The sequence below is a fragment of the Podarcis filfolensis genome (genome assembly GCF_964270895.1).
Source record: "Podarcis filfolensis genome assembly, chromosome: 17".
Taxonomy (NCBI): Eukaryota; Metazoa; Chordata; class Lepidosauria; order Squamata; family Lacertidae; genus Podarcis; species Podarcis filfolensis.
Window position 1 is genome coordinate 25590306 of NC_139621.1, and position 16080 is coordinate 25606385.

General features: G+C 43.1%; 2 protein-coding genes across 18 annotated transcripts in view; one reads left to right on the forward strand and one right to left on the reverse strand.

Annotated features, from left to right (window-relative positions):
• The first annotated feature begins 1080 nt into the window (after positions 1-1080).
• On the forward strand, positions 1081-10188 carry GNG10 (G protein subunit gamma 10). The gene is made up of 3 exons (XM_083594222.1): positions 1081-1402; positions 7171-7302; positions 9150-10188. Exons 1-2 carry the CDS (start codon positions 1322-1324, stop codon positions 7294-7296), a joined length of 207 nt encoding a protein of 68 aa, XP_083450348.1. The 5' UTR covers positions 1081-1321; the 3' UTR covers positions 7297-7302; positions 9150-10188.
• A 2890-nt stretch (positions 10189-13078) lies between these two features.
• Positions 13079-16080, reverse strand: part of SHOC1 (shortage in chiasmata 1) — a 36500-nt gene continuing 33498 nt past the window's right edge. For 14 of the 17 annotated variants that reach the window (XM_083592742.1, XM_083592752.1, XM_083592745.1 and 11 more), the window contains 2 exons: positions 14960-15893; positions 13079-13423 (listed from right to left, as the gene is read on the reverse strand). In XM_083592742.1, the coding sequence (XP_083448868.1) occupies positions 13320-13423; positions 14960-15893 (1038 nt within the window). In that variant the 3' untranslated portion in view covers positions 13079-13319. The remainder of the gene's footprint in view (positions 13424-14959; positions 15894-16080) is intronic. The other 3 variants (XM_083592756.1, XM_083592757.1, XM_083592755.1) reach the window with 1 other exon arrangement.

The following is a 16080-nucleotide window of genomic DNA, read 5'->3' on the forward strand; positions in this document are numbered from 1 at the left end:
AATGGGATTTGGGTTTCATGCACATTGCCGTGCTCAGATGGGAAGAACCTCCGCCATGGGAGTTTACAGTAATTTTTGGGAGGGTGGGGTCAAAACAATGAAAGGGGGCTGGTTTCTCACATCAGAACTGAGAAGAAGAGTGCCAGTACCTATTACCTCATCTCTCAGGTTCTACAAATGCCAGAAACCCACACCCTTTTAAGGTCACCCATGCCCCAAGTTCCTACTCTCCAACATCTTTGAGACAGCAGGTTTACATTTCTCCCCGACATAGGAGCCAACTCCTAGGGGCCGAGGTCCCTTCGCCCACGCAATAAAATATTTGAGAGGGCTGGCCCCACCAAAGTTGATGAGCATTGCCTGGGGTGCTGATTTGAATAAAATATTGGGGAGGAGCCAGGTAAGCACATGCACAACATTTGAATGGCAATGGTCATCAACTTTGGGGAGTCTGGCCCACTCAGATATTTTATTTGGGGAGCCAAAGGGACCTTGGCAACCAGGAGTTTGCTCCTATGCATGGCCGTAACCAAGGGAAGGGCAGTGAAAAGCGTTAAAAATAATGCTAAGATTCTGTCCCCCACCCCCAGCAAAAGCCTGCCCCCTCCAATATCCTCTTTTGAGAGGAATTTTTACCTGCGATCTCCCCCCAAAAGGTGAACAACTTTTGGGGGGCCCCTAACAAAAATCCTGGCTATGCCTACGCTCCTATGGGCATTGCCATTCATATGGTATGTCTGTGTGCTGCATCTTGTGATCGGTGATGTGGGGCGGGGGGAGCGCTTACCTGACACGGCAGGTGCCCCCTAAAGCAAGTAAAACAATAGAAAACTAACTGATTGATAGTCGATTCTGTCCTCCTTTAACAAAAGTCCTGCTCTCCCCCCCAACAAAAATCCTGGCTACTCCCATGACACCCACCCACCTAATGTTTTAATCAAGTTGGCTGCTCTACTTCCCCCAAAACTCCCGGGAGGAGGGAACGCGGGTTGGGTCTTCGAGGGCAGCCCTCTCAATTTTCAACCCGCTTTGCGCGTAGAATTTAGACTCGCGCCCTGGCGGGTCTGTAAGTAACAGACGTTCCTCTCCAAGCGCCAAGCGGCTGCGCTCGCCTTCCATCCGGGCCCGGGAGGCGCAACCCCGGGTGGGTGGGTGCGCGCGTGGGGGGAGCCTGCCTGGGCGCTGCCTCCTCCCCCTCGGCGCTCGGTTGGTGCGTCGGGAGCGCAGCTTCGGCCGGCGCTGGCACTGCAAGGGAAGTCGGGCGCCGCGCGCCAGAGAGACCCCGAGCGCTCGCGTCTTCCTCGCCGCCGCCGCCGCCAGCATGTCTTCCAACTCCAGCCTCAGCACCATGCAGCGCCTGGTGGAGCAGCTGAAACTGGAGGCCGGCGTGGAGAGGATCCGGGTGAGCAGAGCAGAGCTGCTTGGCTGGCGTCCGGAGAGTCGGACGCGCGGCGGCTCCATTTGCTCTCCAGACCCCGAGGCGTCCTTTGTCCTCGGTATAGTGGAGGGAGGAGGCATCGCTCTCGCATCGCCGCTCCTTCTAGAGGAGCTGGATCGCAAGTCAGGCCGTCGGGGGATCGGGAAGCTTTGTGTCCTTTTCCGATGGCACAGAGGGGCAGGGGCATCTTCTCGGCCTGCAACAAAACGCGCACTTTCGCAGCTGGCTTTTGCAGCGCTGGGCGAGAGGCCATTCGCTGGCTCGTTCAGAGCCAGACTGGGGGTCTCGTCTGACAAAAATGGGGCTTTATTTGGCGTCCTTAACTGATAAGAGTTAGGCCTCCCTCGGCTTGCTTCCAAGGGTTTTTGTTTCCGTAGCGTTTTTTATTTTCCTCTCTCGCTGCTAGTTTAAAAATAAATAAATGGGCGAGGTATCTTGGTTAGTTTTCCTACTATGAGTTGCCAGATGGATTGCTAAACGTGGATCTAACGCTGGTGTTTATTTAGTACTGGATATTGCTAATTAACTTGCTCGTATGCGTTCGGCCCATGGAAACTTTTGATGTGTTTTTAGCGCACTGTTAATTATCTGTTTATCAGGGTTTTATTGCTTTGAACGAACAGCTGTCAGTGTTCTACTGTAGTTTTGTACTGAACTATTTACCGTAATTGGTTGTGGCCGTTGCATTTAAATCTTACATTTTGTGAAATACTCTGGGCACAGAATATTTGTGGGAAATGCTGAAAATTGACAGACAATGGTTTAATCTTCGACAACCCTTGTGATCATATGTTTGAGAGAATGTGCGACTGAAGCCCATTCTAGACCATCTCATAAATTCTGTAGCGTTTAAGGAGGTTGAGAATTATACTTTTCATTTCTGGCAGCAGCTGAGCTTAAGGCTTTTGCCTGGTTGCTAATTCTTTTGGCTGCCACTCTGGCTCCGCTATTTGAAATATGCCTTTGTTCCCAAAGAGGCGCACTGTGGATAGTAGGAATGAGATGTGGCGCCCCCTAATTTGCGATCACAGAAGAGGCTCGCAGTGTTTTGTCAACAGGAACACTTTGTGTAAATGCCCTCTTGAGTGGATACTTTCACAGGCTCAGAGAGCTTTTATTAGACCAGCTCTCCCATAGAATTACAAGAACAAAAACCATAAAGTAAACTTTTCAAAACTGATAATAAAACAGGACAAAGGAATAGACTGTGTCAAGTTGGATGGGAGCACATCAGTGACACAAAATTGATTCAAAGAGAGGATAATGACAGCTAGGAGCAAAATCCTAGCCTTGCAGTTTGCTTGGTAATATTAACCAATTTCTGTAAATCTAATTGAACTCTGAAAAGCACTCTCTCTTTCTCAGCAGCATCTAAAAAGAGAAGACTTCAGCCTTCCCAGTGTGGTGCCTTTCAGATGTTTTGGACTCCAGTTCCCATCATGCCTGACCATTGGATATGCTAGTTGGAACTGATGGGAATTGTAATCAAAAACATCTGAAAGGTACCAGATCCTGAAAGGCATGTTTAGGCTGCGTATACGTTTCCTAAATTCAGCAGGGTTCTCCAACACATAGCTGATAGGTTTTCAGTCCTGTTCAGAGTTGTACCCTTACTTAGTTTTTAGTCCTGTCAAACATGGTTGATACTACTGGGTCACACAAACATTAGCCCCAATGTTTCCTGCTGTTAGTTTGCAACAGTTCTTCGAGATCTCAGAGAGAGGTGAGTTCTTTTGCTATACAAAGGGCCCCTGGCCCCTCAGGGAGGTTTACTTCCAAGCAGACATGCCTAAGTTTTCAAACACATTATTTACTTGAATAAAACAGGAGGTAGAGAGTCAGTTCCGAGTTATGTATCAGGGTGAGACAGGGTAGTGGACTTTGTGGGAATGATCCTCCATTTGATTAGGAATTTGATGGCATTCTGGTGCTTTATTTACTTCCGCCTTCTGCAAAGTTTACTTTTTAGCAGCAGATCCCAGAAATCTCGAAAGCAGCTCTATGTTTGTTAAGTTTTGCCTACAGTGCTGAACCTTACACATCAGCCTTCACCAGCCTCTGCATACAATGGGACTTACTCCTAGGTAAATCAGCACAGCAGTTTGTCCCCCTCTGGGTGTTTCGGTAATAAGGCCTATTAAATTCATAGAATTGTATTACATGACGTTCAGTCACACGGTACTTCAAAAGAGGGTACTCCGCTTCAAATAGTTTTTAAAATCCATATATTTTTCAGAGAAATAGATAAAATAGGGATACAAACAGAAGCACATTTGGGTTTTGAAGCTTTAAAAGAGACAATCCAAATGGAGTTGATGCATGACACTTATTTTTTTACTGCTTATACCTCCATTTTGATTTCTGATTTTAATTTCTCTTGGCGTGAGGAAAACAGGAAGGCAAAACCACTTTTAAGCGGTCTGTTAACACGTAAACAAGCTCTAAAGAGATTCTGAGGAAGAGCTAAGAATGCCCCTTGTCTGAAACCCTGGAGAGCCACTGGCCAGTCAATCCTGGGTCAACCTTAGGTCCCCCAAATGTTGTTGGACTACACATCCCATCATCCCTGACCATTGGCTAGGCTAGCAGGGGATGATGGGAGTTGTGGTCCAACAATGTCTGGGGACCCAAGGTTGAAGGACACTGGCAGTAGTGAGCTAGAAGAACCAATCGTCTAACTTGGTACAGGCATCCCCCTCCCACATTTGTGCACAATCCACAGAGAAGTGACTGGAGGGCTTTGTTTAGGCTGCTCAGCCTCCCCGCCAAATAGCTGATGTGCGTGGTAGCGCAGCAGCTGCTGCCTTCCTGCTCTTCCTCCAGCCTCCTGTCAGTCCCAGCGCTTCAATTCCAGTTGTAGGTATTTTTGGTACAGCATTTTTGATTTTTGGAGAGTAGCATTTTGGAGAAAGAGCAGCAGAGAGGGTCTCCCCACTTACGCAATTTTCATTTATGCACATGGGGTGCCGGAATGTAACTCCCGCATGAGTGAGGAGTCGCTTGCATAAGGCAGCTTCCTATGTTTAGCTTGAACTGTTGTCAGTGGTATATTCAGCTGCTCAGCCATGCTATTCATGGTGCACAATGAATGCCGGCGGCCCAGCCTCTTATTTCTGCAGGCACAAGTTGGCATGGAAGTGCTGCTGTAAGCTGTGTGTGTTTTGCCAACTTATTAATAAATGCACCTTCCACTCAGAGGTTTTTGTGCCCCGGGGATGCTGAGATGTCACAAACTCAGCTTTGATTTGGCCTGGCAGGATGATGTAGAATAAGGCAGTCATTTGCTTTTGAATAGGCTGCTGGGAAAGTGGAACTGCCTGTATCTGCACAACTAGGTTGTAGTAGTCAGGAGGAGGATGTGGTTGTCTTTTATTATTATTAATCATTTATATATAGTTCATTAACATGAAATATTTATTGGTTGACTCACATGCACAACCCCATCTCGCCTCTGCCATCCGTCCCCTTGTTTCTGTTTCTCCTTCCCAACAGTCAAACTTCAGATGGCGAGCTCCGTAGGGCAGAGACCTGCCTGTGCTCAGGCTCCCTAGTACACCAGGGCTGCTGTGTAGATAATGATGAAATAAGAAATACAGTGGTACCTCAGTTTACGAACTTAATCTGTTCCGCAAGTCCATTCTTAAACCGAAACTGTTCTTAAACTGAGGCACGCTTTCCCTAATGACGCCTCCCGCCGCCAGTGCCCTTCCACTGTTCGGATTCCGTTCTTAGACCAAGGTAAAGTTCGCAAACCGAGACACTACTTTTGGTTTTGCGGAGTTCGTAAACTGAATAGTTCGTAAACAGGGCTGTTCTTAAACCAAAGTAACACGGAGTATTTAATGAACAGTGTACTTCGTCTTGCTGTTCTGTGGAATGAGATTTTATTACAGGTTAACTCTCACTTTAGGAAGAATTTGGGCGGTGGAATTTAATAAGCCATTGGGTAAATTTTTTGAATTCTGACTGGAGGGTACGCGCCATGTCACTGTGGCTCACGAGGAAACAGAACGACATAGATTGCGATGTAAATAACACAGAAGATCCCCATGAATTCTGATGTGAGTCCACACAGGCATTTGACTATAAAAGCAAGCTCTCCCTGCAGAAAAACCGGATGCAATGAGACATGCTCATTTCTTGTGTTATTGGTTTGTTTTTATTTTTGGAAAAACACCTATTCAACCTTTTTTCATATAAAACAAATTCAAGGTGTTAGAATAGAAGGGAGGGGAGTTTGGAGTGGCAGGATTTTTCCCTACCGCAAATTTCCAAAGCTTTACGTTTGCCTTGTATTAAAATTTAATTTCCTCCAATACCTGCGCAAAGTTCAGCCAGGTACAAAGCAGTAAAATAATTTGCTAATCAGAGGAGCACACCACACACTCTCCTTCTGCTAACCGTTTTGCAGCTAAAATGCAGCCATCTGCTAAGAGATTCAGGCAGAGCTTGAGGGTTATTAATTTATTTTCAGCGTGCTCCAGGGACTTTGCCACCTGCTCCCAAGCTAACGCAGTTCAGGCTTGTCTTTTGTCCTCGTAAAAAGCTGCAGCTCCTACCCTTAATGGGGCAATGTTCTAAGGCACTAAGGTAGGATTTAGTAGTGTTCCTTTTCTTGCTTGGAGCTCCTCTGATGAGGACCAGAACATGTGTGAAAAAGAAAAGGCTATTTCATTTATTACGGTAGTCACTTTTTTGAAAAGCTGAACTCAACGCAGCTTTTAAAAACAATGATTAAAGCAGAAATAAAACAAGAATAAAACCAACCTAAAATACAATAATATGCATAAAAATAAGCAAAGACTATAAAATTGCAAAGCCTTTTTATACCTTGGGCATTGGAAGCATCCCAAATCCAATATGAACAGGCTTTGTATGTCCCAAACAGAATTCCGAGAGTTCTCCTTTAGCTTTTATAGCCAATGACATTGTTAGACCGATTCTGGTTGGGCATTTCTGTCATTCTTCCTATTCCTAGCACTCAGGCTGCAGGTGCCGTTGCTTACTGTAGCCAAAAGAAGCACCACTGGTGCAAAAGAGGGGAGGTATCAGCAGGCTTGGGTAAACCCTGACGTTTGCAGAAGGTTGGGGGCGGGGCATATAAGAGAAACCCATGAAGACTGAGCATGCTCAGTGGCTGCGGAATGTTGACTGGCTGTTTGGCAGGGGAGATGAAAAAACTGGAGGCGGAATAAAATGGAGTGGTTGCATTTTTTATTGCAAACCTCAACTCCTTGTCAGAGGCTATTAGGCACAAAAGCTAAATTCAATATCTCTGTATACCTCTGACTGCTAGGTCCTGGGGGGAACAGGCAGGGCTATTGCCTTCATACCCTCTTTCTGTACTTCGTGGAGCCATCTGGCTGACCTCTGTTGGAAACAGGGTGCTAAACTATATGAATGGCAGGGCTCCACATGCATTCGAAGGTCTCGCAGCTGTTCAAGCTGCAGGAGCCCTGCCAGGAATAAACAGACCAACTTACTTAGCCTTCATTTTTTTAACTAGTCCTAAGCATCTATCTAAATAACTGTCATTATGTTCTGCAGCAATAAAATCCGCAGGTAATTATTACACGGTGTACAAGGAAATAACGCCTCAAACCTATTGCCTTTCAGTTTCCGTGAATGACATTCAGGTTTTGCATCTTCCATTTGCAGTGAAACAATGTCACGGCGACTTCTAAAAAAGAAGAACCCTCTGTTATGTTCTCCTGTGTTTTTCTCTCTTCCAGGTCTCTCAGGCAGCTGCAGAGCTTCAGCAGTACTGTATGCAGAATGCTTGCAAAGATGCCTTGCTTGTGGGCGTTCCTGCAGGGAGCAACCCATTTCGAGAGCCCAGGTCCTGTGCGTTGCTCTGAAGACAGGTATGGTGATCCTTGCAGAAGCTTGCATCTCTCTTAAGAGCACAGGGCAGGATCTAATGAACTCTGGAGGACATGAAACTAAATAGAGAAGTTTGGGGGCTTCTGTTTCCCAAAATAGCAGGCACACCCAAATTGCTGCACTGCAAAACATGGGCGTAGCCAGGATTTTTGTGGGGGAGCGGGGCAGAACTGATGTGATTGGTCAGTTAGTTAAATATTTCTGTTGTTTTACTTGATCTGGGAAGGGCAGCTGCACGCGCCCCCTGGCTATGCCCATGCTGCAAAATACTTTTAAAGTTACAGAAACCATTGCAAAATACTTTTTGAGTGACATAAACCATTTGTAATGTGGCACAAGCAGTTGCTGATCAAAGAAGAAAAATTAAAATCTCAGGAGCCACACACCCCTTTGGCATAAACCATATCATTAGAATCTACGTTAGGGTACAGTGTTTTATTCCCGAGTTGTGCAACCAAGTGTGCCGTTCTCGGATGAGGAAGAAAACCTGTTTTTTAAAAGGTACCATTTCAGAGAGCAGGTGGAAGCTCATAAAATGACTTGCTCCTCCATACAAAACAATTCCCTACATATAGGAAATTAGCATCTTTTCCCAAGCATGGTAGTTTGGGTTATTTAAAAATATGCATTGAATAGTGTCATTGTAGAGGAGCTCTCCTCTGCAGTCCAAAGTAGTACAGTCTGGAAATGAGTTTATCATCTTACCTTTTCCTTGAGAGTGTGTAGGGCTTGATGTATGTAACTCTTACCAAGTAAAATTGTAGAGAATAAAAATGGCATCTACCGGTAGGGGACACTGGATTCAATTTGAGACAAACAATTTACTTCCAGCTTGGTTCAGAATCTTAGACTTCAGCAAGTTTTAAGAACCCTTGGGCGCTGCCAGGTGGCCACTTTTTTCAGGTTGGGTTCAGTCACATAGCAGCAAATTCATGTTGCACAATTAAAGCTGGTTTGGAGCTGCTGTGCAACAAACCTACATCCACAAAAGACTGGACTTCAATGCTCATTAAGTAGCCAACATCATATAATCTCCTTGCAAATAAATAGGGGAGAATATGCAATAAGCAGATCGCAAGGAAGCATCCTTGGACTTCAATCCAAGATGGGATGATGCAGGCAGGACTCAGCTTGATCTTCAGAGGCTTGTCAGTAGGGGAAGGCAACAGGTTTTAGAGTCTTCCCACTGACATCCCTGAGTGCGTGAGTGCACTATTAATTTCTCCCAACTTTGGCCGATTCCCTTTTTCTCATATAACAGGGGCAGGATGCAGGGAGAGTAAACCACTGCAGTTGGGGATCCTGTCTTATGGAGAGCAAAGTATACTCTCCATCCCTGACACTGAGCAGCCCAGCCCCACCCAGTCACTTAGAAACCCTTCAGTGTGGCAGCCCCTGAATTCTCTGCCCATTTATAATAGGCAGGCACCTTTGCTGTCGTTTTTGGCACCTGCCAAAAATATTTTACGCATCTAATTTTAGAATGCGATTTTACCATGTATAACAGCTTTAACATTGCTGATTTTATCTGTTTTGAAATGTCATGTTAGCTTGTTTTTAATGCTTGTTTTTAATACATGATTGTCCTTGTTTACCACTTAAGAGGGTTTTTTAAAAATTAAATGGCATACAAATTATGTTTAAATAAAATGATCAGGGATACCATGGGTGGAGCAGTGTGAGTCTCTGTGGGCAGACAGATGCTTTGCATGCTGTTTCATGGGCACAAACTTTTGTCTGTTGTAGTGATAGGATTCTTACTTCTGTGATTAACTTGTGAAGAGGAAGACAACCCTTTGATAAAGCTTTTCCCCCTCCTATATTGCAGGGAAGGTTATTGAAAAGTTCTCTTCAGACGTGAGAGGAAATCCTGGCAGCCTTCTTTTCAACAAACATGTCTATGCCCTTACTTCTGTGTGGCCAAAACAGTATCTTTAGATATTTATTAGTCTGCTTGACTATCTTTGTAACTGACTAGATCTTTTACTAATACTTGTGTAAAGCATTTTTTTAAGGAAGAGGCTTTCCTTTTGTAATTGAATCAGCTTCTTTTCTACACTTACTCCCCTGAGATGTTTACATTCTGGAAAAGAAAATTACCAAATGACTTTTTGCTCTGTTGTTGTGCCTGAATGAGACACTCATTAGGTACCTCCTTAGTAGCCGCTTTGCATTTTCTGATAAAAATGTTCACTAGGCATGACCCAGCCAAAGGTAAATCCTTTTAATGCAGCAATGCTGTGCATATTCACCTCATTTGGACTTCCTGTTGGGTAAATATGCATAGGATCAGGCTCCATTTCCCATTAATTTCAATGGGACATGTTCAATAACATTCTTAACTTCCTTTTTGAAATTGGAGACTTGAAAGTTCTAAATTTTGGCAGGTGTGAACCCATTTTAGTGAGAGTGCCCATCTATCCAGTATGGAAAGAAATATTATTTATAACACATTGCTCTTTTGCTATTCCTGAAAGCATTGAGAATACAGAAATAGCTGGTTCCATCTGCCACATAGATAGAATTCCCAAAATCCCCCATACTAGGTTTAGTGTGTCTTTAGTTTTTATTGTGCTTCTACCGAAAACTGTTTCTTTGAAATGTCTAAACTGTAACTCGGCAGGTAATTACAGACAAGAAGACGACACTACACTACATAAACACTTCTATAGGTCACTTTTTCAAGGCTTGCAACATTATTGGGACCTGTACAAATGTGTTTTTGGGGTGGGGTGCCTTTGATTTTTGTTTATCGAGCACTTTTACACACACACAGACTGTTTACTTTTTAAAAAAAGAATATTCTGTTTACACACCCTTGTTTGTATTAATATATTAGAAGCTTAAATAAAAATTTCTTTCCCTAACTATTTGGGACACTCTGTTGTATGGAAAGAGGAAGCATTTTGGGTCACAAACAGAAATATTTTTGATGGGGGAGTTTTCAGTGTAAAATAAATCTGATATCCACTGAAGGAATTCGGAAAGTGCGCATAAGATTGCTTATTTCTCAACTATAGCCCAGGCAGGGTGTCCTTGCATAAGATTTACCCTCCAAACGTCAGAGAAACAGCTCTGACATTGGAGAGGGCGATCCTTTGCTGGCGTCTCCCTCTTCCAACACCATCAAAAAGGGGATGGGTGGAAGTGTCCCAGGAAATGGTTTGAATCCAAAGCTGGTCCCCTGGATGCCCCTAAACCCAGGAGAAATTTAGTGATACTCCTGAGTGTGTATGTTAAAATCTCTCCTGTTAAAAGATTATTCAGCTTCAAAGTGGAACAAATCATAAAATCCAATTCTTTCTTATCCTAATGGTGTCAGCAAATGACTATTTGCAAGTGGCCTGCTTTATCCTATTCATAGTAATTAATGCAGTAATAATTCCTAATATGCATGCAGAAGAGAAAGAAAACGAGGCCCTTCTGAAGGTGATATTCCTTTTGATTTCCAGTATCGGTCAATCATCCGAAAGCATTACATGCCAACAACCGAGTTTGGATTTTTGTACCATGTGCATCGCCACACAACAATATTTCAGTGAGACCTGTACAAGTGAATTTCCTAGTAGTTGTCCCTGGTCAGACCTGTTTCTGCAACCCTTCAAGTCATCCAAAACTGGTCACCTGAGATAGCTGCCTTACATTGCTTTGACCTGCAAGGCTGCTTTTCTCAAACCACACCTACCTGGCCTGCATCTGATGTGATGTCAGGTGGAAGGCAAGTAAAGGTGTGGTCAGATGATTGGGGCTAAGAGACAGCACTTTTGAAATGTGTTTCCACTTGGAAACTTCAAAAGGCACTGTTGCCAACCTGCTACACTTGGCCCACAGGGCTGGTGGAGATAAGAATTTGGTCCACCAGGCTGAAAAAAAATTCCTACCTATGATTTATAGGGATGAAAAAAGTGGAAGGCAGTTCCACTGGGTGAGGAAAGGAAGACAACCTCAGCAAATACTAGGAAACGGTTTGAGTCACAGCATTCCTTCATAATATGTTTAAGATAAAAAACCCTTATGGGCATCTAAAATCTCTCAAAAAACTATTTTTGTTCTCTCCTCACACATGACATTCTCTTTTTCCCTGTATTTCAAATAAAGAAGTACTAATTATGCGGTTTTAAAAACTGCTGAATTATATAACATTGTTGCAATTCAAACAGGAGAGAAAGCCAGTTTTTGTTTTGTGGTTCCTTTTTGAAAGTAAGTTGCAGGATCTGTTTAGAGGATGAGTCAAAATGAGAAACTTAAAAAATCTCTGAAAATGCTTGTCATTTTAAAAAAATGTACCAACCCCTAAGCTGTTTTTTATATCAATATTTTAAACCTTTCCCCCCTTCATCTACTTTTGATAGGTTTGGACTACAATTTTGATATGTGCATAATAAGGGTGAACTCAAGGAAAAGGAGCAGGAATGTTTCTTAAACTGTGAAAGAAAGAAAGCTGAAACATATTCCCGCCCTATGGCTGGTTATGATTATATTTGGTATCTCTTAACTCTGAAATAGCAAATTCCTGAGATCAGCAAAAGAACCCTGCCAAATCTGTGGGAATGGAAAATTGGCTGTACAGAGACCACAAAAATGGACCCAAAATAGTGACGCCTCCAGGCTTGTGAATATAAGTTGCTATGATTATTTATTACTACAGTGGAACCTCGGGTTGCGGACGTAATCCGTGATGGAGGCACGCCCACAACCCGCAGCATTCGCATCCTGAAGCACTGCATCTGCGCAGGTGTGATTTGGTGCTTTTGTGCATGCGCGAAGCGCGATTTAGCACTTCTGCGCATGCACGAGCAGCAAAACGCAGAAGTAACCCATTCCAGTACTTCTGGGTTTCCCATGGTCCACAACCTGAAAACATGTAACCTGAAGCGGCCATAACATGAGGCATGACTGCACTTCAATGGCCTTTAAAAGCAATCATCCCTATACTGTAGATCTATAGGAATATTTTTCAGAGGCTGGATTCAACTACAGTGGTACCTCTGGTTACAAAGTTAATTCATTCTGGAGGTCTGTTCTTAACCCAAAACCGCTCTTTAACCTGAGGCGCGCTTTCTCTAATGGGGCCTCCCGCTGCTGTCGCGCCACTGGCACATGATTTCTGTTCTCATCCTGGGGCAAAGTTCTCAACCCGAGGCACTACTTGTAACCTGAGGCACCACTGTAACTAGTGCTGCTAGCGGAAGCAATGGGACTTCCCCCCCCTCCCCCCCCTGAAATTGGCTCAGGTTTGGGGGGGGCATGAGGGCATGAGGAGAAGTACCAGATCATGTAGAAGAGGGAGGATCATTCCATCTGGCAAGCTGAAAAGCCTGTACTGTCAGAACAATTGGCAACGTGCCACACTGAATTTCCCCCGAGATATTTGACATATTCTAAGACCATTTATTTATGGCCCAATAAAGAGACTGCCCTGGGCAGGAGTGACAAGCTGGTTTCTCATGACAACCACCACTTTACATCTCCCCTTCAGCCTCAAATAAAGGGAGGAGGTCTACATCAACTGGGAGCTTCCTCTCTCCTCTAGTTCTTCCTGGATACCTAGAAAGAAAGTGCCCCTTTCCTGTCCAGCCTTGAAATATGGACTTAGCAGCAGTCCACTGGTAGCTATGAGTGACAACTTGGTCTGTTGGCCTCGAATCAGGACAACAGCCATTTGTCCCTGACAGATGTTCCAAATTCTGCAGGCAGTGTTGATAATATAGCCCCCCCCCCTTCTAGAGATGCTCCGAATGAGTTATAAAGATGATGTATAATTTAAGTATGCAGTGCTTTATTTTAATCGTCATACCACATCTTTGTGTAATATTTTTCCAGGCTTATCTAACCTATTTTCTAAAATCTCCAAAAAAACCCACCCTCCAACAAGCACTACAAGAAAATGTTAAAAACTGTTTAAAAGTAAGTATACAATAAATTATAACATTGTTTTAAAACTGCTTAAAGTATATCACATATAAACAGAAGTGTGAAAGGTGAGACTGCATTTCCTTTAAAGGAATTTGAGACGTGTTTGACCATCGCTTCTCCCAGGGTCTTTTTCATAGGTTAGACGTCTTTTTTTCAGCTGTGGTAACTGGGTGCATTTTAAACCTGCTGTAGGAAAAAAAATGTGTAGAAGTGAGCAATTACCTAGTAGGCATTATGCAGATCTAACTCATTAATCCCATCCAGCAGTAAGAAAAAGTCTGCATGCTTAGGCATTTAAAGGAGTGATCTAGCCAAAATGGAGCACTTTAAGTTCCATTTATTTCAGTTTGAGAGGGTTTAGCTTCTATTTAACTCCCATTGGATTAATTAAAGTGCTTACTGTTGGCTACATGGTGCCCTGAATTTCTGTCTTAAAAAGGAATTAATTGCTTGCTAAAGCAATGGTGTGTAAGAGCTTAAAATGGAGACAAGGTTACAACATTGAAATGGCATCTTGGATTGTGTAATTATGGGCTTTAACACCATACTATTTATTTCTTTAAGTTATTTCTCTTCCTTTACAAAGCTCAGAGCTGCTTACATGGACTCCCACGTCTGCTAATTTTCAACAATGGTGCAGCATTCGAGTGTTTCTAAGGCATTAACTGATATATTCCTTTGTAAATAAAAGGTTTTTAACCAGATTTATTAACGTGTTCAGTTGCACAAATTCAACATTATTAAGGGGAAAATGTTTAAGCTTACAGCTTCACATGAGGAAGCATGCATCAAAAGGAAACATGTTAAGATTAATATGCCCAGAGAAGCAAGGAAACAGTGAAGCACAGTAAGAATGTCAGACTGGCTGAATCCTTAAAGGCTTTGTCATAAGAGGCTATTTTCCATGGTTAAACACCTAATTAATGTCTGGTCATTCCACAGATCTCAATTTTTTAAAAAGAAATGTGAATTATAATTGAGCATTTCAACGCTCAACAAAGCAGTAGATTTAGGTAGAAAATAAGTATAAAAAGAGAGTACAGTGGTACCTCAGGTTAAGTACTTAATTCGTTCCGGAGGTCCGTTCTTAACCTGAAACTGGTCTTAACCTGAAGCACCACTTTAGCTAATGGGGCCTCCCACTGCCGCCACGCCACCGCAGCGCGATTTCTGTTCTCATCCTGAAGCAAAGTTCTTAACCTGAGGTACTATTTCTGGGTTAGCGGAGTCTATAACATGAAGCGTCTGTAACCCGAGGTACCACTATACATAAAAGTATAGTTACTCAGATCTCAACTTTAATCCACGAGGGCCAGTTGAAAGCATTGTTTACAACTCTCTCATAATCACCCTAATTTCCCTAAGGTTCAACAATATGAGCAACACCACAGATTTCAATTAACTTTTCCTCTGTTCAGAGGAAGCTTCCTTTAATGCAAGCCTGAAGCAGTAAACTGAGAGCTGGCCCTAAAGCATCAACGCAACAGAATCAAACACATTCAGGTTAAGAGTTAAGACTAGGTCCAGCATTTAATTCTGTTGGAATGGCCAAATATCCCATTAAACAAAAGGACTGCTCATGGTTCTGAGAATATTTCCGTAATTTTGAGCAATAGCAGGTGAAAGGGCACGGAGCTGTAAGAAAAAAAAAATAAGGAAAAGCTATTTTTCACTTAATCAGAAAAGAGTGGCAGCAAAGAGTGCTTTATGGTTTTACTCTACCTGCTGAAACGCATTCTCTTGGATTAGATGATAACACATTGGGATTTTTCTTTCTTGTGTACTCTCCTGTTATTGGAAAGTCCAAATTAAAGAATCTATCTGGACTAGATAATTCTTTGCTGAAACTTGAATCCTGGGGAGATGAACCCATTGCTAGCATGGATGACTGGTTACCCCAAAACATCTCCTCAAACTGAAATTTTGGACCACTATATCCTGTCGCACCAAGTTCTCCTAGAAAACTCCGAGAGTTCTGCTGGATTGGACAATCGTCTCTGCTAGAGACAAGATGCCAAGAAGATTTGGAATCCTTGCTAGATTCACATTGCTTTACAAGTGGCTGCTTTTTCACCTCCAGTACATTTTCAATATCTTGATGAGCAAGCATTTGGCCTGCAGCTTTGAACATTCTGTTTTGTGCGCTATTTTCAAGATACATATTTGTTCCACCCAGGTTGTACGCTAAATATGGCATTGTAGCTTCAAAGTTAATATGGGGACGTCCTTTCAGATCATCTGGTGGTAGCAGTGATGAAGTTGTTCTTTTTTCCACTTCCATTTTTTTTGCAAATTGGATGTACTGTTGCCGCTCTATGCCTGTATTATCCTGAAAGAAACAAACTTTTTCCTGGTATGGTACTGAAGGTGCTATTAAGCTGCTGTGCTTTCCACCTGATTTCAGAGGAGTATAGGACTCATTTTGGTAGTAAAGTGGGAAACAATTTTTGCTGTTCTGTACTTCACCATAGTTTCCAAAATATTCAGTAAAGGGACTGTGTCCTTGAAAGCCAGATAACACCGCCTTGGAAAAGGGAATTTCAGAGCAAGACCTGATAGAGCCCTTTATGTTTTTTTGAAGTGATACAGTTTCTTCTGGAAGTTTTGGCTCTGCTGGAGGGTTCAAGATGTACAGTGATGTGATGTCACTAAAGTGCTGGAATGGAAGAAGCAGATTCAAGTCCACACCACTAGAAAGACATGAAGCTTTTATTGCCACAGCATTTTCAACTATTAAGTGATAGGGAATACGCCAATCTGAATGTGCATAAAAATGACATCACCATCGAAACCTTAAAGGGGAAACTGAATTTATATGAAGATCTAATGCTTTAGTTCAAGTA

Coding starts and splice junctions, on each gene's coding strand:
- GNG10 (XM_083594222.1), top strand. CDS start 1,322: ATGTCTTCCAACTCCAGCCTCAGCACCATGCAGCGCCTGGTGGAGCAG. Junction 1,403..7,170: donor CCGGCGTGGAGAGGATCCGG/GTGAGCAGAGCA, acceptor TCTCTCTTCCAG/GTCTCTCAGGCAGCTGCAGA.